The sequence below is a fragment of the Mus musculus genome, chromosome 9, assembly GCF_000001635.26.
Source record: "Mus musculus strain C57BL/6J chromosome 9, GRCm38.p6 C57BL/6J".
Classification (NCBI taxonomy): Eukaryota; Metazoa; Chordata; class Mammalia; order Rodentia; family Muridae; genus Mus; species Mus musculus.
The window spans coordinates 22,055,411-22,076,769 of record NC_000075.6 but is presented as its reverse complement, the minus strand read 5'-3'; the positions used below and the strand labels follow the sequence as shown (position 1 = coordinate 22,076,769).

The window sequence follows — 21,359 nt, the reverse complement described above, 5'->3', positions numbered from 1 at the left end:
ATCATGATATCTAAGCTACGGTTAGCAGTAACAGTATCAAAGCGCCTAAAAGGTCCTCCATGATGTCCAGGGTACCTCTGCCAAGAAACAGAAAACAAAAAGCAGGCACCATCCTTTCTCCCAGGTGTCCCTCCAGGCTCTACGAGGCCTTCACTGTAGTGCAGCTACACACAAGGATGAGCCGTGGTTGGTTCCTCGACCCCCGGAGCCCCAGAGGAAGCCCATCAAGGTTCCAGCAATGCATGAAGACTCGTTCAAGCCATCAGGAAACAGGGAGCGGGACAAGGCAAGCTTCCTGAACGCAGTGCGCAGCTTTGGGGCGCACAATGTGCGCAAGCGCGGCCACGTGGACTTCATCTACCTAGCACTGCGCAAGATGCCAGAGTTTGGTGTGGAGCGGGACTTGTCAGTATACAACCTGCTGCTGGATGTTTTCCCCAAGGAGGTCTTCCGGCCCCGCAACGTTATCCAGCGCATCTTCGTCCACTACCCACGGCAGCAGGAATGTGGGGTCGCAGTCCTGGAGCAGATGGAACGACACGGTGAGGAATGTGGGCCCAGCCTTCCTTCGCATCCTTCTCCACTCACCTTTCTCAGTCTCCCAAGTCCTTCGCCTGCCCCTCCCCTCTCCCCTCCCTCTTCCAATTATTAGGCTTGGGCTGTAGAAAAGTTGGAGGAGGACTTACCTGGGATGTCTCCAGGCTGATCCCCTGTATCTAAACCTCGGGTGCTTCCCTGTCACCTCAGCTCCTAGGCAGTGAGGGGAGACAGGGCTTCAAGCTCATCCTTCACTCCGTATGGTTCTGGGTTTTTTTTTTTTTTTTTTTAAAGAATTCTTTTTTTTTTTTTTTTTTTTTTTTTAAGATTTATTTATTTATTATATGTAAGTACACTGTAGCTGTCTTCAGACGCTCCAGAAGAGGGCGTCAGATCTTGTTACAGATGGTTGTGAGCCACCATGTGGTTGCTGGGATTTGAACTTTGGACCTTCTGAAGAACAGTCGGGTGCTCTTACCCACTGAGCCATCTCACCAGCCCGTTTCTGGGGTTTTTTGTTGTTGGTTGGTTGGTTTGGTTTTGGTTTTTTTGTTTTTATGATTTATTTTTAATTATATGTATGCTATGGCTGGAGAGATGGCTCAGCAGTTAAGAGCACTGACTGCTCTTCCAAAGGTCCTGAGTTCAAATCCTAGCACTCACATGGTGGTTCACAACCATCCATAATGGGATCTGATGTCCTATTCTTGTGTGTCTGGAGATAGGTACAATGTACTCACATAAATATAATAAATCTTTTTTAGAAAAATTATATGTATGCTATGTGTTAGTGGGTATGTGAATTCTGGTGCCCAAGGAGGCCAGAAAAGGGTGGTGGATGCCCTGGAATTCGAGTTAAAAGTGGTGCAGTGCATACTCCTAATTGCTGAGCTATTTCTTTCTCCAGCCCTCTTTCCCCAACACACACACTTTACATGGTCTCATGTAGCCTAGGCTGCCCTTGAATTTGCTGTGCTGGGTAGCCATGTCTGGCCTTGGCAGGTTTTTGCCTACTGTTCCAAGTGCTGGGATCTCAGGCATGTGCAACAGTGCCCCTTTTATATGGTGCTGGGAGTCAAGCCTTCCACCGTATGTGCCAGACCAGCACACTACTCAACTGTGCCCTAGCCTCAGCCTCAGCTTCCAACAAACAAACAAACAAGAAACCATGGATGGGCCAGATGTGGTAGTGCACACCTTTTAACTCCAGCAGTTGGAAGGCATGGACAGGCAGATATCTGTGAGTTCTGCTCTATAGATGACAGACTTCCAGGCCAGCCAGGGCTACCTACATAGCTAGTAGCAAGACGCTGTCTCAAAGTAAGAAGAAAACAAATCATGAAAAGTAAATCCCTTGTAATTCTGTTCTTACTGACTTCAAACTTGTGTTTAACAAGTCCTGGATCTGCCCAAAACAGGGGTCATGCCCAGCGCAGAGACAGAGTTCCTACTGATTCAGATATTCGGGCGCAAAAGTTACCCCATGCTCAAGTTCCTGCGGATGAAGCTGTGGTTCACCCGATTCAAGAATATCAACCCCTACCCAGTGCCCCGAGATCTTCCCCAGGACCCTTTGGACCTGGCCAAGCTAGGCCTGCGACACATGGAGCCTGACCTCAGTGCTAAGGTCACTGTCTACCAGGTATGCATTCCTGTATACATGTCGCTGCCCTCCCTGGCTGGGCCTTACTGCTTCCCTGGGTTCTGCTACTGTCCTGACAGTGACCGTGATCGTCCCTTTATTACCACAGTTGGACCTGTCTTAGTCTATTTACTCATTGGAAGAAAAGACCCTATATCCTCCTCTTGTTGCTGAAACAAAATTCTGGAGGCTGGGTACTTTATAAAGAAAAGAGCAGCCAGGCACAGTGGCTCCTGTCTTTAATCCTAGCTCTTGGGAAGCAGAGATGCCTGGATCTTTCTGAGTTAAAGGTCAGCCTGGGCTACATAGTGCTTCAAACAAAACAAAAAACCACTGACGGGCCAGGTGTGGCCCGTACATAGGGAGCTCTATGTCAGCCAGAGCTACACAGGAGTCTCTGCCTTATTCCCTGTTGGGATGGAGCTGGGGGTATGGCTCAGTGGTAGGACACCTGCTTTCCTTGTTCAAGGCTTGTGGTTCCATTCCTAGTGAGTGACAAAAGAGAGAAACTTGGCTTTATGCTGTATGCTAGGCAAGCACTCCCCAGCCGAGTCAAGCTCTTGATACCATCTGAAGAACTGTTACTTTCTGTCACTGCCATTTTTGCGCATGGATAAACTGAGCTATGTAGGTACAGTGACTTGGATTAGCTCACTGCAGGCTGAACTTAGGCTGATGGCTTCTGGGTAAACTCTCAGTGTTGGCACTCTGGTCAAGCTGGCTACAAAGAAGCAGAGAAAGGCTACTTGTAAAGACGTGGTGCAGTCGCCCAGGAAGCACCCCTTCCCTCCCTTTGCTCTTAGGCTCCCCTGTAGAGGTTGGGGAGTCACCGCCCTGCTCTTCTTTGCAGATGTCTTTGCCCAGTGACTCGACAGGCATGGAAGATCCCACACAGCCTCACATTGTAGGTAAGGCCCCAGCCTATCCCAGTTTCTGCTGGATCCCTCTGGGCCCACTAAATGAGCTCCTGGGCCTTTTGCTGCTAAGGCACCAACAGGTTCTCATCTCTACACCAGGAATCCAGAGTCCAGATCAGCAAGCTGCCCTGGCCCGCCACAACCCATCCAGGCCTGTTTTTGTTGAGGGCCCCTTCCCTCTCTGGCTTCGTAATAAGTGTGTCTACTATCACATCCTAAGAGCTGACCTGCCACCTCCTGAGGAAGAGGTGAGTTACTGGCCAAAGCATTTGCTGCCAAGCCAGACCACCTGAGTTTGACCCCCAGGGCCCATGTAGAAGGAGAGATCTCACTCCTACAAGTTGTCCTCTGAATTACACAGGGGTATGCATAAATGTTTACCCAAAAAAAAAAAAAAAAAAAAAAAAGGCAAGGCAGGCCGAGCTCTCTGAGTTTAAGGCCAGCTTGGTCTACACAGCAACTTCCAGATTAGCCAGAACTACAGATTCTGTGTTGGGGGTGGGGCTGGCACTGTCCTGAAGGCTCAGCTGAGGGACAGGTTTTGTGTTCTGGCCTCTAATCCTGCCTGCTCTCTTGCCTGAGGTAGAAAGTAGAGGAGATCCCAGAAGAATGGGAGCTGTACTACCCACAGAAGCTGGACCTGGAATATTCAAGGAGTGGTTGGGACGACTATGAGTTTGACGTGGATGAAGGTAAAAGCAGGTCTCAACACAGCACATCTGTGTGGTGGCCATTTGTCCACGCTCCACAGGATGAGGGGTCATATGCCCCCCAGGGTACCTCTCCTTGGCTACTCCCTCTCCCCTTTGTACTATCTTTTAAGGAGCATTCTATACTGACTAGTGATGTGACCAGAATACGCGCAAGCCTCAGGTCAGCAGGGAACAGTCAAGTTATATGTGGGGAGTTGGGAGGAGGCACATGGTAGCCTCCAAGTTAGGGCTCAAACTTAGTCTCTTGATAGTATCTGAGCAGCGGGTGGCATGGCCAAGGGAAATGTAGAACATTTATGTGGCACAGGGAGCTGGCTGTGAACTCATGGAGGTGCTCAGAGTACGTCACAGTGGTGAGACACAAACTCTTCTCCTAACAGTGACAGAAGGCCCTGTCTTCGCCATGTGCATGGCTGGTGCCCATGATCAGGCAACATTGATCAAGTGGATCCAAGGCTTGCAGGAGACCAACCCAACCCTGGCACAGATCCCAGTGGTATTCCGCCTGGCCAGGTCCACGGGGGAGCTCCTGACAACTTCAAGGCTGGAGGGACAGTCCCCTCCCCACAGTCCTCCCAAGGGGCCTGAGGAAGATGATGAGACCATTCAGGCAGAGCAGCAGCAGGGGCAAAGTTGAGTCAGATAGAGCTGGCATGAGGAGAAAAGACTGGGCTGGTATGAAATAATATGGAGAAAATAAAAAAATCAAAACCTCTTCCCTGGCCCTGTGGCTTCCCTTCGTATGTTCTGCATGGGCTCTTTTGGGTTTACCACCTTGGGACCCTTTTTTAAACTTGTCTTTTCAAAAATTCCATTTATAGATGGGCGTGGTGGCACACGCCTTTAATCCCAGCACTCGGGAGGCAGGCAGACAGATTTCTGAGTTCGAGGCCAGCCTGGTCTACAGAGTGAGTTCCAGGACAGCCAGGGCTACACAGAGAAACCTTGTCTCGAAAAACCAAAAAAAAAAAAAAAAATCCATTTATATATTTATGGTATGGGAGGGATGTGTGGAGGTCAGAAGACCATTTGCTGGAGTCTGTTCCGATATATGACCCTGTGAATCTCGGAAATGTAACTCAGATTGTCAAGTATGCCAGCCATCACCTTACCTGCAGAGCCGACTTGTTGGCCTTTAAAAACATCTTTTAAATGTATTTACCTTTATTTTATGTGCATTGGTGTTCTGCATGTATATATGTTTATGTGAGAATGGTAGATCTTGGAATTACAGACAGTTCTAGCTGCCATGTAGGTGCTGAATTTGAGCGCAGGTCCTCTGGAAAAGCAGTGAGTGCCCTTAACCAGTGAGCCATTTCTCCAGCCCTTTTGAAAAAATCTTTAATCACATTGCCGAAGAATTCAATAGAGAGGCAAGGATTACCTGAGTTTCAGTACCCAGTGCCTCTACCTCCCAAATAACTGACTTGTCAACAGAACGCACTTCCATGGCCTGGGCCGGACGGACTACGCGCATGCGCAGCTATGGCTAGTTGTCCCCGTTTGGCGCCGCGGGCAGAGAAGACCCTGTGAGAAATCTCCCGGCGGCGCAGACTAGGCGCGCCACTTCCGGTCGAGGCTCCTAACAACGGGGGAGGCCGGTAACCAGGGAGGGGGGGATGGCGGAGCGGGCTCCAGAGCCCGGGGCGGAGGCGGAGGCGGGCGCAGGCGGGGAGGCGGCGGCAGAGGAAGGCGCGGCAGGCAGAAAGGCGCGGGGCCGGCCGCGGCTCACCGAGTCGGACCGGGCCCGGAGGCGGCTCGAGTCCCGGAAGAAGTACGACGTGCGGCGCGTGTACCTGGGCGAGGCGCACGGCCCCTGGGTGGACCTGAGACGCCGCAGCGGCTGGAGCGACGCCAAACTTGCCGCCTACCTCATTTCGCTGGAGCGTGGCCAGCGTAGCGGTCGCCACGGGTAAGGGGGCGCGGGGCCGGGAGAGGGAGGGAGGGAGAGAAGAAGCCGGGGGAGGGACGAAAAGGGCAGCGGCCCCGCCCCCGGAGCGTGAAGCCCCACCCCCGGGCCGCCTGGCGGCCCTCGGTCTCGGGCTTAGGCAACCCAGACCCCTCACGCGCCTCCTCGCGGCTCCGCCTCCGACCCATTGACTACCCAATGCAAGCCTGTGCCCCACCCCTCTGCCCGCCTTCGGAAGCTCCGACTGGCCCGTCTGAAGAGTCGACCCGCCTCCACTGGCCTGGCCTGGGGCTGGCTCTCAGGTGTAAACCTCCAAAGGTGCTGGGCACTCTGATTTTCTGCGTATGAGTGCCTTGCCTTCGTGGATATATGTGTACCACGTGCATGAACTACCTGCAGAGGTCAGAAAAGGGTGTCGGATCCCCAGAAACCACCATTGTGAACCACCATGTAGGTTGTGGGAACCAAACCCGGATCCTCAACAAGAAAGCAGCCTTAACCCAGCCACCTGTTTCAACAACCTTGTCAGGGTTACTTGTGTGCATCCTGAGTGCTGGGACTAAAGGCATGTGCCAGGCTTGGTGTGAGGGCACTTTTATTCTTGTGTATGTGTGCGTGTGTGGTGTATGTAGGCCCACATAAGGAGGTGGGAAGACAGCTTTGCAGAGCTAGTCCTCTTCTACCACGTGCCCTCTAGGGATCAGACTAAGACCATGAATGGTTCACCACGCTGTAGTTGTCAGACCTATTGGTAAACTGTCATGTGCAGCTTGCCACACTGAGAAGCAGGCTCTGAAAGTGTAGATGGCCTCTCCTGTTTGAGACTCAAGCATGTCTCTCTCAGTGTCCTCCAGGAAGAGACAAGGACAGCAGAAGTGCCCAAGAGTAAAAACCCCATGCCCTTAAGAACAGCTAGAAGGTGGAGCATTTCCAATAGAGGTTACTCCTGCTGTCTCACAGTGCAGGTGTCCACAGTGGGAAGACAAGCTGGATGCTAAGCCATGGAGGGAAAGCTCACCCTGGGACTCCAGCTGTTGCCCCAGCTTCCCCAGCCAGTAGCTGCATGGTGTGAACACTGGATTGGATATTATCTGTCTGGTTTGCACAGACAGTTCCAGCCAGCCAGGGCTGCATAACGATACTCTATCTCAAATAAAATACAAAATGAAAATAGAGAGCATAGAAAGGGTTTGGCCCATAGTAAGGGTTCAGGTGTAGCGTGTTCTGCTCTTGTCTGCACTCATCTGTATGAATGATTCTTTAAGAGTTGATTCTAGGCCCTGAAGAGGTTGGATCAGTAGTTAAGAGCATTTGTTGCTCTTTCAGAGGGCCTGGGTTTGGTTCCAGTCACCAGCATTGTGGTTCACAACCATCTGTAACTCCAGTTCCAAGGGATTCCATGCCCTCTTCTGACCTCCAAGGGCATCAGGCAGGTGCAGAGACATGAATGCAAGTAAAAACTTATGCACATGAAATAGTAAAATCATTTTTAAGAAGTTATCCAGGCATAGTGGCACATGCCTGTAATTCCAGCATTTTGGAGGCAGATGCAACTAGAGCTTTTTGAGTTTGAGCCCAGCTGGGTCTATATGTTGAGTTCCAGGATAGCCAGGGCTACACAGAGAGACAGAGGTCTCAAAACAAAAACAAAAAACAAAAATACATTGATTCTTAGGGGCAATAACCAGCTAGGAGCAAGGGGTATAACTCAGTGGTGGAGTGTCTCATGTGTGAGAAGCTCTGGGCGCACGCTCTCACACACACACACACACACACACACACACACAACCCTACTAGTTGGGCATATGGCTCCATCAGTAGCTTGCCCATCCTTCATGAAGCTCTAGATTCTTTGCATATTTGTAATCCCAGCACTTCAGAGGAAAGTGTTTGACACATGGTAGTGGAAGGACGCTCCTCCCTCAGGTTATCCTCTGCCCTCCATACACAAGCACTATGGCACATTCCTTACCCTGTAAATAAATGAGTTAACACGTTCTTTTTAAACCAGGAAACCTGGACACAGAAGCATGAGTGGTAAGGGTAGGCCCTGGGCAGCCAGGGAGGAGGAACCTGCAGTTGTCCTCCTGCTCTCCTGCCTGAGTGCTGGGCTTACAGGCGGGAGCTACCACATAGGTTTGTGTGGTTCAGGAAAAGGAAACCTGGGCATTGTGCACTCTAAGTATGTGCTCCAATATTTTGCCTTTTTAAATTTTTTTTTTTTTTTAAAGATTTATTTATTTATTTATTTATTATATGTAAGTACACTGTAGCTGTCTTCAGACACACCAGAAGAGGGCGTCAGATCTCATTACAGATGGTTGTGAGCCACCATGTGGTTGCTGGGATTTGAACTTCGGACCTTCGGAAGAGCAGTCGGGTGCTCTTACCCACTGAGCCATCTCTCCAGCCCCTACTTTGCCTTTTTGAAACAAGGCTTTCCTATATAACCTAAGCTGTCCTTTTCTTGATATAGTCCAGACTAGTCTCAATTCAAGATCCCCACACCTCTGCCTTCTGAGTGCTGGGGAGACAGGCGTGCACCACCTCTCCTGCATCTGTAACGTTTCTAATGATTGACACAAAGGCTGACTACATCCGGGGTATGTGTCCCCCAGGGTAGGCATGGTCCCCTCTCAGCATTCCTTCCACTGTCCCACATCCCATCTACCAGGGACCTCTGAGTGCCAGTGTTCTCTGAGCTAAGGAATGGTGAGACCTCCATTCAGAGCTGGAAAGGGAGCAGGACGACAGACCTTCAGGTGGCACCCAGAGCACATAAACTGCTGTTGTTTTCTATCAGGCCAGGACTTGGCTGCCTGGGCCCCTTGTTCACCCTCACCACCTCTCTGTGTTACAGGAAGCCTTGGGAGCAAGTCCCCAAAAAGCCAAAGCGGAAGAAAAGTAAGTGGAGCCCAGCATGGGGAGGGGTGGGAGCATGCAGAACAGAGCATGCTGGAAGTGGCCAGTAGCCATTCTCGTCCCTTTGCTACACTGTCAGAAGGGAGACTGGGAAGCCAGTCTGGTAGCTGCTCGAGGCAGTATGCTGTGAATCTAAAATAGCCCCACTAAGTATGACCTCAGTGCCTTGCCAAATCCTTGGGTTTTGGGTCTACATCATGCCCATCATGGTGGTTCAAGAGAGAACCACCTGGTGGCAGTGAGCCCTGCTCTGCCTCTTTTTTGATGCATTAGCCTCAAACTCATCCTATGGCAGAGGCTGCCTGTATCCCACGATACTTGGCTGACAGGTGTGTACCACCTGCATCTCACGTGGTGCTAGCGATGGAACCCAGGGCTTTGTGCATAGTAAGTAGGAGCTCTCCAGCTCCCCATCTTAAAAATTGTTTTTACATGCATTTATCCTTTTTTGTGTGTGTACATCACAGGTGTGGGAATCAGAGAACAACTTGCGGGGGTTGGTCTTTGCTTTCTACCACGTGGGTTCTGAGTACCTAAGCTGGGTGGGCCAGGCTTGAGAGCAAGCACCCTTACTCACTCACTCAGCCGTCTTGACTGCCTGCTTGTTTTTTCTGGCTGGTTTTGCTGTGTAACCAAGGCTGGCCTCAAAACTTAAAATGGCCCTGTGTCAGGGTCACAGGCATGCCTAAACATTCCCCTTCCCAGTGTCGGCACACAAGTGAGCTGTAGGTTTCCCTCTGTAGCCCCAGGGGGCTAGGGAGTGCCGAGCTGGCAGTGGAGCATCTGTGGAGGTCCATGTCGCTGACATGAGTCTCACTAGAGTGGAGACCCTGGGCTCACTCCCGCAGCCCAGGTGCTTCTTTTGGCTCTCTCTCCCTTCCAGTCCTACAGGTGGAGGACAGTCCCAACATCATCTTACTATCATAGGCTTCAGCCTTCCTCAGGGCCTTCCTGGCTTCTTTGCTCCCTCCTGCTCCCTGGCAGATGCAGAATTTGGGTTTGCCCCTGGCCAGGAGTTGCCTAGCCAGATTGTGGCAAAGCCAGGATCTAAATGCAGGCATCTGGTTCTGCCATGCCCACCCTCCAGTTCCTTACCCTGTCTGGAAGCTCTTGCCCCAAGGAAGCAAAGCTGATCTATGTTTCTGCCCCTGTGGGGCAGATACTCTACTGGAGAAGACAGACAAGAGGCATCTAAGTGGGTGCCACAGGCAGCCTCTTTGTGCTGTTATAAACAAACCAGAGTTGACTAGCCGGACACTGGTAAGGGTGCCTGCTGAGAAGAGTGTCCATGGGGGAGGTTTCTAAATGAAGGCACTGACAAGGAACCTGTGCAAAGGCCGGGGCAGGGTCATATCTAGCATGTTTGAATGATAGCTAGGAGGCCGTGTGGCTAGAAGGAGGTAGAAGGGAGGGCATGGGACCTGGCGGTGCCATATGGCCTTGCTAGCCACCATGGCACTTGCTCCTTTCTCTCCATCCCCCTTGAAAAGCTGAGAAAGGATATGCCCTGCTCTCCTGGCACCCCCTGGTGGCTGTAGATGGCAGTGGGAAGGCACCAGGAAGACCTTCCAGGATTGTGTGGGATGAAGATTTTGGTTTGGTTTGGGGTTGTTTTTTCTTTGTTTCTTGTTTTTTGAGACAGGGTTTCTCTGTGTAGTCTAGGCTGTCCTGGAACTAGCTCTATAGACCAGGCTGGCCTCAAACTCACAGAGATCTGCCTGCCTCTGCCTTTCGAGTGCTGGAATTAAAGGCGAGTGCACCACTGCCCAGTGGTGGCAGGATGAAGATTTTTATTTAGAAACAGCTCAGTGTGGTGGTGCATGTCTTCAATCCCAGAGAAACAGCTAAAGGCTGAGCGTGGTACACTTTACTCCCAGCACCGGTGAGACAAAGTAGGCAGATCTCTGTGAGTTCAAAAGCTATCTTCAGCTACATAATAAGGTCCTATTAGAAAAAAGAAAGAAACACAGCCAACAATTTTTGTGCCCTCGCCTGTGCCAGGCTCCACTACTGTATGACTTCTCTCAGCCAAAGACAGTTTCTGGCTATCTCCAGGTCCTAGTTATCTCTAGGCTGTGTTACCTCCCCAAACCTCAGTTTCCTCTCTGCAAAATGAGAGTGGGATTCAAGAGGCTGTCTCAAACTGGGAATTGTTGGCCCCAGGGGGAGTGGAGCACTTGTCCTCACATCTGCCTGGGGCCCTGTGTCCACAGGGCGGCGGCGCAATGTGAACTGCCTGAAGAACGTGGTCATCTGGTATGAGGACCACAAACACCGCTGCCCGTATGAGCCACACCTGGCTGAGCTTGACCCAACCTTTGGCCTTTACACAACGGCTGTGTGGCAGTGCGAGGCTGGACACCGCTACTTCCAGGATCTACACTCCCCGCTCAAGCCCCTCAGTGACTCAGAGCCTGACAGTGACAAAGGTGGGTCTGCAGGGCAAGGGCACTGCGTAGCAGGCACAGGGGCCTCTGCACACTTCCCTTGTGGGTCAGGCAGGACTGTGGCACTGGTGGCTTTAGGACAGTAGCTTGGACAAGCCCTTTTCAGGACTTGCAGCCTAAGTCCCTGCCAAGTTGAGCAGAATTTTGTCCTCGTGTGTACTAGCAACCTTTTTAAGTTCCCTCCGGCCTTTCAGCTCTCTCCTGCTCACTCTCTTTCCCACCCTTTCTCATCTTGCTCCCCTCCATTCTCATCAGCTGGGTTACTCACTGGCTTCCTTGTAAGAGTTTATGCTTTGTGGTTTTGTGGTGTTTGTTTGTTTTCCATTTGCTTTGGGGACAGGGTCCCATTATATAGCTCTGGCTGGCCTGATTTGGTATTTTAGACATGCTGACTTGAGACTTACACTAGTCTGCCTGTCTCTGCCTCCTGAGCGCTGGAGGTAAGGTGTGCACCACCACACTCAGCCCTGTTTTGTGGGTGTTTGTTTGTTTGTTTTTTAAGATTTATTTCTTTATTATACATAAGTACACTGTAGCTATCTTCAGACACGCCAGAAGAGGGCCTCAGATCCCATTACAGATGGTTGTGAGCCACCATGTGGTTGCTGGGAACTGAACTCTGGTCCTCTGGAAGAGCAGTCAATGTTCTTAACCTCTGAGCAGGCTCTCTAGCCCCTTCAGCCTTTTTACTTTTGAGCTATGGTCTCACTGAGTCACCCACACTGGCTGTTAACTCTCTAGCTCAAGTGAACCTCAAGTTTGAACTTGAAATCCTCCTGCCTCAGCATCCTAAGCAACTAGGATTACAGGCCTGGGCTGAACTCAGGCTTCTTTCCTGTCCTTGATCTTCTGTTTCTCACTGTGGTCCCTTTTTCTCCGCTACTACCCCCTGCCTCTTGAGTCTGTCACACTTTTCATCCCTCCCTCCCTCAGTTCCACACAAGTCACACTAGGCTAGCTGCCCACAGAGGCTGAGAGGGACTCCCAGGAAGGCCCAAGTACATCCTGGTGTGGGCAGTGAGGATGCTACCTCAGGACCTGGCATGGCTGACAAGGCCTATAGGGAGGGCCAGTTGCCAAGTGCTATGGCAGCTTGAGGGTGGAGCTAGTCTGTGCTGGCAGGCATCACCAAGCAGGTGGCATCCCAGCTGGCTGAGGAGAAGCTGGGGTGAGAAATACTCCTGATGGGTCCACACCCACAGCCACCCTGCTGGGCCTCGGCCAGTCTCCAGAGGGAAGGTGTCCTGTGCTTTTGGTTAGCACCCTGCCCTCCTCGGCCTGCCACTCCTCAGTATGTCCTACTGGAGGCCCTGTCCCGGGCCATCTGACTCCTCCTCATAACTCTGTCATCTGTCCTGCCATACAGCTCTTGAGGAAGCCCAGGAAGATTGAGACTTGTCTATCTTGTACCTTCCTAGGCTGCGATGGTGTCACCCCAGACCAATACTGATCTCCATAATTGGGCTTTGGGGAATGAGCCCTGTGATCCATTAGCCATGTCTGCCCAGGCAGGAGTAAGGAAATGTCTTTGCTCCTATCCTGGCCTCTTCCCCAAGCACCTCTCCCTACATCTGGGGTGGTAATGCCAGAGTCAGCCCGAGAACCTTCTACTGGAGCCGTGAAGGAAATCCAGAAGCACACAGATGTTTTCTTGGTTGGTGCCTGGGACCAAAAGCTTTACCCTGCTAGGCAAGCTGTCTACCTTTGAGCTATTTGGAAGCTGGATATGGGGCACCAAGTTGTCCATGCTGGCTTTGAACTAGCTATCTTTCGGCCTCAGTCTTTTGAGTAGCTGAGGTTTCAGACTGGCACCCCCCAGGCCCATTGTGATCACATATCCTTCAGGAAGTTGCTAGGAACTGAGAAGTTATAGGTGTCGGGAAGGCCTGTTCCTCTTCGTAACCATTCTGTGGCCCTGAATCAGGTGGTGTCTCCATGCCTATGTGAGTCACCTGTCACTATAATGAGTGCCTGAGACCGTCAACTTAGGAAGAAAAAGGCTTGTCTAGGCTTCAGAGGCTCTGGAGATGTTGGAACCTGGTACTCAGGGATAGATAGCAACAGAGGAAGTGCCTGCAGAAAAGAGCCACTCGCCACAGCCTCCACCATAGAAAGCTAGAGCAGGCAGAGGTACTGCAGTTTCCTTCAGGGCACACTTGTGACCCGGGACCTCAGGATCAGCCTGCCTGATAAAGGTTCTACCATCTTCTAATGGTGCCATCTCGGGGACTGTGTCTTTAAAGCAGGAGCCTTGGTGAACACTTAGCCAAGCCATAGCCATGAAGCAAAAAAAAAAAAAAACCAAACAGAATGTCAGAACCCCATCTACTCGTTAGGTCTGTCTTCTTAGTAAATGGCTCCAGTGTCAGTTAGGCTGATAGCAAAATGATTCTGGGACCTAGAGTGGTGCTGTGAAGGCAGGCCATGCACATGACTGCAAGTAAGTACCAGCCCAGGCTCTGGAGCCATAGAACTCAGGGTACCAGACAGCATGCTTCAGTTGTGTTGTGGGCATAGTCAAAGTCACAGTCACTCGTGGCTCCCTCAGTCTCTTTGTGAATTTTAGTATTTTAGAAGCAAATGCCTAATTGACATGTCAGGGCCCCTTGGCTTACTGGTGGCCTTCTGGGAATGGGAGGGGTGGGTAGGTGGGTGTCTGTGTGTCTGTGTGTAGAGGCATCAGATTCCCTGGATCTAGAGGTATAGGTGGTGAGCTTTCTGACATGGGTGTTGAGACTGAACTCAGACCTTCTGCAATAGCAGTACATGCTCTTAACTACTTCTCTGGCCCAGTCAGTAAACAAAATAATCAGTACAGCATCAAATACTTTAGGAGAGGTGCTGTTGGAGGCAGGTGATCAGGGTACCTCCCTGGGAAACTGAGTAAGCTGCCTGACAGCCCCAACCAATGCCAGAGAGAAGGTTCTGGCAGGCAGCTGGGGTTGCAGGTGCAAAGACCCTGAGGCCAGAACTTGTGTAATGTCCCTGGAGTGAGAGACCTAGAGAGGAAATGAAGGCAGGAGGCAGGGAGATGACTTGGGACACATAGCATGGGCTGCAGGTGTACACTGAGTGCCTTCAGAATACTTACTAAAGAAGACCTGGCCTCACAGTGACACACATTAGGACTTTTTTACTTTTGTGTTTTGGTTTTGGTTTTTCGAGGCAGAGTTTCTCTGTGTAGCCCTAGTTGTCCTGGAACTAGGTCTATAGAGCAGGCTAGCCTTGAACTGAGAGATTTGCCCACCTCTGCCTCTTGAGTGCTAAAATCAAAGGTGTGTACCTCCATACTCAGAAGTTTTATACTTTTTAAGACATTGTGTGTGTGAGTGTAGGTATGTGGCTGACCATGGCATAACATGTATGTAGAGGTCAGAGGACAATTTGCAGGAGTCACTTCTTTTTTTTTTTTTATTAATTAATTTATTTTTTATATGTAAGTACACAGTAGCTGTCTTCAGACACTCCAGAAGAGGGCATCAGATTTTGTTACAGACGGTTGTGAGCCACCATGTGGTTGCTGGGATTTGAACTCAGGACCTTCGGAAGAACAGTCGGCATTCTTAATCACTGAGCCATCTCACCAGCTCCCAGGAGTCACTTCTGTCATGTAACATGTAGTTTTTCCTGGATAGACTCAGCTTGTCATTTACCCTTAGAGCCGTCCCCCTGGCTACATCACAGTTACTATTGCATGAAGCTCTTGTTTCTCACAAACCTGACAACCCTAATGTACTTGTTCCCAGTACCTGGGGACTCAGGGACTTTTCATCCTGTGACTCTAGCTTCCTCCTGGGCCTACCTGGCTAGATGGTAGGGACAGGGAGGTAGACGCTTGACCCAAGGGAAACTGTATCTGCTGCTCTATTGGCTGGAACCAGTGCTGGGTGGTATCTACTTGTTGCAGGGCATGGGAGATGGCTGAACAGCAGAATGGACAGGAAAAAGCTGGGTTTGAGAATATCCAGCTTGTTTCTTGTGAGAAGCAATAAGCAGATTCCCAGGAGCTAGGGGACCAAGCTGCTCCTGTTGCAGGAATGCTGAGGCTTTGACCAGCATCTGTAGAGATTGAGAAGAGACAGTTGGGCTGTGGGTGGATGGACTTTGGATCCAGTCCCAACAGGTTTTGCTGACAGATTGGAAGTGGGTGTGAGAGAGAAAGTCAAGGAAAGCCCTAGGACGTTGGCTTGAGCCACAGGAAGGACAGGACTGCCACCCTGTGAGACAGGGCCACCTGTGAGCAGAGCTGCACAGGCTCTGTCGGAAGAATGTCTTGTGAAGAGGATCCCAGTGTTGCTGAGTGGATTCTGAGAAGGGGCAGCAGAAAGTGTGGTACCAAGAACTTGAGGCTCAATAGGGAGACCCAGCTCCTCATGAAAGCATAGAGTCACCAGGACATTGATACAGTCTATGTTGTCATAAGAATAGATACAGTTCAGGAGCTAGGGACATGTCTGAGATGGTAAGGCGCTTGCTATGCAAGCGTGAGAACATGATTTCAGTTCCCACAGCTCCTGTAACCCCAGCAGTGGGAGGATGGAGACAGGAGATCCCTGAGGCTCACTGACCAACCGGGCTAATCACCAAAATGGTGAGCTCTGTTGAAAGAGAGACTGTCTACAAAAATGAGTTGGAACTAGACATGATGTCAGATATCTTTAATGTGGCACTGGAGAGGCAGACGCAGGTGAATCTCTGTGAGTTCAAGGCCATCTTTGTCTACAAAGTAAGTTGTGGGCCAGCCAGGACTACATACTGAAACCCTGATTCAAAAATAAAATAAAAATAAATAAAATAGGTAGAGAGTTATTGAGGAAAGTACTCAATACTTGTTGGTTTCTGACCTCCTTATGTATCTGTACATATGTGCATACAAATGCAGATACATAAACATATGCATGCAAAATGGATGCAGCCTGTACTCTGCACCCAGAGGCTCCAAATGCACTGCTTCTGTCTGCATGCAGATTCAGCCATCCAAGAACTGGAGGGCGTGAGAGTGAGAGGCAGCATGCACACCCTCGGCCCACACACAGTGTAGTGTGGGCCTCTTTTCTTATTGGTTCCTTTTTCTTCCTGGTTCCTTTCTTTCTTTCTTTCTTTCTTTCTCTCTCTCTCTCTCTCTCTCTCTCTCTCTCTCTCTCTTTCTTTCTTTCTTTCTTTCTTTCTTTCTTTTTGGTTTTTTTTTTTTGGTTTTTTGAGACAGGGTTTCTCTGTGTAGCCCTGACTGTCCTGCACTCTGTAGACCAGGCTGGCCTAGAACTCAGAAATCTGCCTGCTTCTTGCTTCCGGAGTGCTGGGATTAAAGGCGTGCGACACCACTGCCTGGCTTCTTTTCGGTTTCTTGAGATGCTTAATCCTTACTTTGTTCTGTTTGCTTTTGTTTATTTGCTTCTGAAACAATACAGTATTGAAAGAGTAATTTGTATTGTATCAGGCATTATAAGTGATTTAAGGCAAATGGGGGAGTGTATATAAGTTCTATGAAGGTTTACAACTTATTTAATTTTTATTACATTTATTTGTTGGGGGAGTGTGGGTGGCATAGCAGCACTGTTGTGGATGTCAGTATATCAGAGGACAATTTAATGGGTGTTGGTGATTGACATTCCACTCTGGGTCCTGGGAATCAAACTCAGATCCTTACTCTGAGACACATCTCAGTGTAGCCCTGATTGGCCTGGAACTCACTCTGTACACCAGGCTGGCCTCAAATTCACAGAGATCTGCCTGCCTCTCCTCCCATGTACCACCATGCCAAGCTTCCCTGCTTATTTTTTGAGACAGGTTCTCATGTATTCCAGGCTGGCCTTGAACTCATTATATAGCCAAGAATAATTGTGAACTCCTGGTCCTCCAGTCTCATTACCACAGTGCTGGAGGAACAGCACCACTCCAGTTTACGCAGTACTGGAGATGGAACCCAGAACCTCACGTGTGCACGGCAAGCACTCTACCACCTGAGCTGCGGATACAGCCTTGCAAATGCTACATTTACAAAAATTACATAGGTTGGGCATAGTGATGCGCACCTTTGATCCCTGCACTTGGCAGGCAGATACAGGTGGATCTCTGCAAGTTCGAGGTCAACCTAGTCTATGGAGAGACTTCAGAAAAGCTGCGACTATCTAGAAAAACCTTGTCTAAATATGTGTGTGTGTGTGTGTGTGTGTGTGTGTGTGTGTGTTTGCCTGCATACATATGTGCACCATACACATATCCTGTAAAGGCCAAAAGAATGTCTCTGATCCCCTGGAACTGGAGTTATAGCCAATTATGAGCTGCCATGTGGGTGCTGGGAACCGCACTCTGGTCCTCTGCAAGAACAGCCAGTGCTCTCAACCACTGAGACACCTCTTTACCCCAAAATTGATCAAAGATTTTGGATGTCAGCTTGGAATTCAAGAACCAATCCCCTCTGCAAAAACTTCTAAAATCCTTAGAATTTCATGAGTGTAAATGTTGTTTTTTTGTAAATTAGTCACACAATGAGTAGTTCCTTGATTTATTTTTACTTTATCTGTATGTATATGTGTATGCCTGTATTGTGTATACATGCATTTTCGTGTTTCTGTGTATGTACATGCACATGGGTATTTGTGTGTATGTATGTGAGTACATGTATGTATTTGTCTTCTCTGTGTCTTTTTGTGTATATGTGTGTGTACATGTGTATGTATGAGAGAGAGAAGAAGAGAGAGAGAGAGAGAGAGAGGGACAATGAGGTTGTGTAACCTCAAATCCTGCCCCTACTGACATACTTCCTGCAGCAAGGCTGTATGACTTAAACTTCTCCAAACAGTGACACCAGCTAGGGACCAAGTGTTCAAGTGCCTCAGCCTATGGGAACATTTACCACTCAGATCACCACATCTGGGTTCCAGGAACCAACTCAGGTAGCAAGACGTGCATGGCAAATGCCTTTAGCCATCTCACTAGTTGATACACAGAAATTTAAAGATTTGTTTTTATTTTATGAGTGATTAGTCTTTGTACGTAAGTATATCACATGTGTGCAGTACTCATAGAGGCTAGAAAAGGCTGTCATCAGATCCCCTTCAACTAGAGTTACAGACTAGATTGAGCCACCATATGAGTGCTGGGAACTGAACCCGGGTCATCACCAGTGAGCAGTCTTTCTAGTCCCCGTGCATGGTATTCTCACATGGGCTCTGGGAGTGGACCCCAGGTCCTTGTATATATAAACAAACACTTTAAGCTGAGCCACCTCCCCAGCTAGTAACTGTCTCCTTTCTTCTCCCTGCAGTGGGCAGTGGCCTGGTGGCTGGCAGCTCTGACTCATCCAGCTCGGGCTCCAGCTCTGACTCGGAGGAGCCTCCTGAGACCCAGCCAGCCAAAGCCTCAGCTGCTGCTGCAGCTCTCACCCCTGCCAGCCCCACGGGCAGCAGTGGGCTTATCACTCAGGAAGGAGTTCATATCCCCTTTGACGTCCACCATGTGGAGAGCCTGGCTGAGCAGGGCACCCCTCTGTGCCAAAACCCTGCAGGCAGCGGGCCTGAGGCCCTGGAGACGGTGGTGTGTGTGCCAGTTCCCATGCAAGTGGGCACTGGCCCCGGCACCCTCTTTGAGAACATGCCCCAGGAGGCACTGGGTGAGGTGGTGGCCAGCTGCCCGGTGTCAGGCATGGTGCCCGGCTCCCAGGTGATCATCATTGCTGGTCCTGGCTATGACGCTCTCACAGCCGAGGGCATCCGCCTCAATGTAGCTGCTGGCGGCGGCACTCCCAGCAGCAGCCTGGGTGAGGAGGTGCCCTGTGCCATGATGGAGGGTGTGGCAGCCTACACACAGACGGAGCCCGAGGGCACTCAGCACAGCACCATGGATACCACCTCTATAGCCAGCATTGAGACCAAGAAAGGTCTGGGGGTGCCACTGTGGCCTTTGGCAGGGGTTGGGAAGGGTGGCAGAGGGAAAGGAGTAGCCCTCGAAGTGAGCTCCTTGACAGCCTTATCCCCACAGACACCACCCCGTGTCACCCCGTAGAGAAGGAGGACCTGTATATGCTCAAGGAGGAGAAAGAGGATTCAGTGGCCCCAGAGCTGGCAGAGCTGGCAGCCACGGTGCCTGAGAATGCAGAGGCAGAGGCAGAAGTGGATGGAGAAGAATTGGACAGCAGTGAAATGTCAGCCATCATCTATGAGATTCCCAAGGAGCCCGAGAAGTGGGTGCTAGGGTGGATGGGTGGGACCAAGGGCAAGGGGCAGCTGCAGGTTATAGCCCACTGGGGACTGGCACCCTGATGCCACAGGCCCCTTCTCTCCAGGAGACGGCGGAGCAAGCGGTCACGTGTGATGGATGCTGATGGCCTGCTGGAGATGTTCCACTGTCCATACGAGGGCTGCAGCCAGGTGTATGTGGCTCTCAGCAGCTTCCAGGTGAGGCCACCCCCCAGGCAGGCCTGTTGTTGGGTCCAGCTGGCCTGGGCCATGTGGCTGCAGTAGAGGGCTCTACCAGGTGTCAGTGGTGTAGGGCCTGCCTCCATGAGCCCATTTCTTCACAGCTGGCCTTGCTTGACTTCTGACTTCCTCGACCCCATGTCTGCAGACATAGGTATAGCCAACCTGATCTGGCCAGCATCTCCCAGGTCACGCTCTTGATCTTGGCCTCAGGCACTAGCCATGGGAGCGCCAGATTCTTCTATAATTAGAACTTTCCCCATAGCTCACCTTCTATAGTGTGGATAGTATACCCTAGGGAGAGGCAGAGTGGTGTTTCCTCATCACTTCACACAAAAGGCCGCACCAGTAAGCCTTTGAACTTGCTGAGAATGTTTTAAGCACCTAGGCTGTTCTCATGGGTTAAAGAAAGAAAAAGAAAAAAGAGAGAAGAGACTCAAATCTCCCAGGGGCAGTCCAGCACTTGAGAGGCATCAGCCAACTTTGTGCTCTGGAGCCTCGGTTTCCTCCCAAGTACTGGGCAGGAGCCTACCGAGGTTAACTGGAACTGGGCCAGGACTGGAAAAACTGCTTTTTGACCCCAGTACTCCTGTCCAAGCTGGACACTAGGATGCCTCTTTCACTTCCTGGTCTAGGCCAGCTATGGCTTATGTCCTGGCTACCTGCATGTCTCCCCACTTTAACAGCCCCTTCCCCCGTGGACCCATGGCACCCACTCCTGCCCCTCTCACCCCTAGAACCACGTCAACCTTGTGCACCGAAAAGGGAAGACCAAAGTGTGTCCTCACCCTGGCTGTGGCAAGAAGTTTTATTTATCCAACCACCTGCGACGCCACATGATCATCCATTCAGGTCAGGCCCTGCCAGCTAGAACCCATAGGCCAGGTGTAGTGCACATGTGTAAATTCCAGCGTTCAGGAAGCCTAGGCTGTACCCGTGAACTCCCACATTTATACCTATACCCGGCACTGGTTTTTATGTGCAGTTGTCCTGAGTCCCGACACGAGTCATATGCAAGCTCATTTTAGCTTGGCAGTTGACACCTTGTGTCAGAAGCCCTCTTCCTACCTGCTGTCACTCCAGTGGATGTTGGTGCCCGGGTGGGGGTGGGGAGAGCTTGCTCCTTGTAGCCACCTCTACTGGGCGGGGTCCTGAGGCCGCTGCCACCTGCAGGCGTCCGCGAGTTCACCTGTGAGACCTGCGGCAAGTCTTTCAAGAGGAAGAACCATCTGGAGGTGCACCGGCGCACGCACACTGGGGAGACGCCCCTGCAGTGAGTGTCCAGCGCTAGGGAGGGAGGTGACCTGAGCGGGTTGCAGGGGAGGCTCAGCCCGCGGTGAACTGCCTTTGGGCCCCCTCTCCTGCTACGCAGGTGCGAGATATGCGGGTACCAGTGTCGGCAGCGTGCTTCGCTCAATTGGCACATGAAGAAGCACACAGCCGAGGTGCAGTACAACTTCACGTGCGATCGCTGCGGGAAGCGCTTCGAGAAGCTGGACAGTGTCAAGTTCCACACGCTCAAAAGCCACCCGGACCACAAACCTACCTGACGTGCCCATGCCCATGGACCTCAGCCTCTATTTATTTGTACTCTTGGACATTATGTCCAGACGATCAGAGCCCTAGATAGCCAGCCACAGGGGCTGCCCCAACCGCAGGCCGGAAGGAGGCATTCCCACTCTTCCCTGGGCAGGTGCCCCACCCTGCCCCATCACATCCCACCCATGGAGCTGGCACATGGGATTGCACTGCTGAACTGTGTCAAGAGCACAGAATGAGATTAAAGTGAAAAAAGAGTTGCCCTTCCCCTAAGCCTGGATAATTGTGGGCACTGGGCATCCCTTTGTGACCAATT

At 50.9% G+C, this 21,359-nt stretch overlaps 2 protein-coding genes and 1 long non-coding RNA gene across 15 annotated transcripts in view; 2 read left to right on the top strand and 1 right to left on the bottom strand.

Moving 5' to 3' along the window:
* Positions 1-5,335, top strand: part of Ecsit (ECSIT signalling integrator) — a 14,862-nt gene extending 9,527 nt beyond the window's left edge. For 5 of the 9 annotated variants that reach the window (XM_006510370.4, XM_030244396.1, XM_011242538.3 and 2 more), the window contains 6 exons: positions 125-542; positions 1,956-2,179; positions 3,030-3,087; positions 3,196-3,344; positions 3,683-3,788; positions 4,190-4,531. In XM_006510370.4, the coding sequence (XP_006510433.1) occupies positions 125-542; positions 1,956-2,179; positions 3,030-3,087; positions 3,196-3,344; positions 3,683-3,788; positions 4,190-4,446 (1,212 nt within the window). In that variant the 3' untranslated portion in view covers positions 4,447-4,531. Of the gene's footprint in view, positions 1-124; positions 543-1,955; positions 2,180-3,029; positions 3,088-3,195; positions 3,345-3,682; positions 3,789-4,189; positions 4,532-5,246 lie in introns of those variants that run through there. The other 4 variants (NM_001253897.1, NM_001253898.1, NM_012029.2 and 1 more) reach the window with 2 other exon arrangements.
* The window catches only part of Gm16845 (predicted gene, 16845), a 15,130-nt gene extending 9,362 nt beyond the window's left edge, over positions 1-5,768 (bottom strand). Inside the window, exons 1-3 of one of the 2 annotated variants that reach the window (NR_040406.1) lie at positions 5,606-5,768; positions 687-750; positions 419-520 (exon numbers count right to left, since the gene is read on the bottom strand). This is a non-coding gene — a long non-coding RNA (predicted gene, 16845). The remainder of the gene's footprint in view (positions 1-418; positions 521-686; positions 751-5,605) is intronic. The other variant, NR_040407.1, reaches the window with a different exon arrangement.
* Zfp653 (zinc finger protein 653) lies at positions 5,375-21,359 on the top strand. Of its 4 annotated transcripts, none has more exons than XR_001778929.2 (9): positions 5,375-5,721; positions 8,579-8,622; positions 10,854-11,069; positions 18,355-18,966; positions 19,054-19,269; positions 19,372-19,483; positions 20,242-20,356; positions 20,678-20,777; positions 20,877-21,310. XR_001778929.2 is itself a non-coding variant. In NM_177318.3 (9 exons), the coding sequence occupies exons 1-9, from the start codon at positions 5,429-5,431 to the stop codon at positions 21,052-21,054; spliced, it is 1,848 nt and encodes a 615-aa protein (NP_796292.1). In that variant the 5' UTR covers positions 5,394-5,428; the 3' UTR covers positions 21,055-21,359. The 4 variants fall into 4 exon arrangements, 3 of the variants coding, with proteins under 3 accessions (XP_006510470.1, NP_796292.1, NP_001297688.1); NM_177318.3 differs by having other exon boundaries at positions 5,394-5,721; positions 19,092-19,269; positions 20,877-21,359; NM_001310759.1 differs by having other exon boundaries at positions 5,394-5,721; positions 19,068-19,269; positions 20,877-21,359.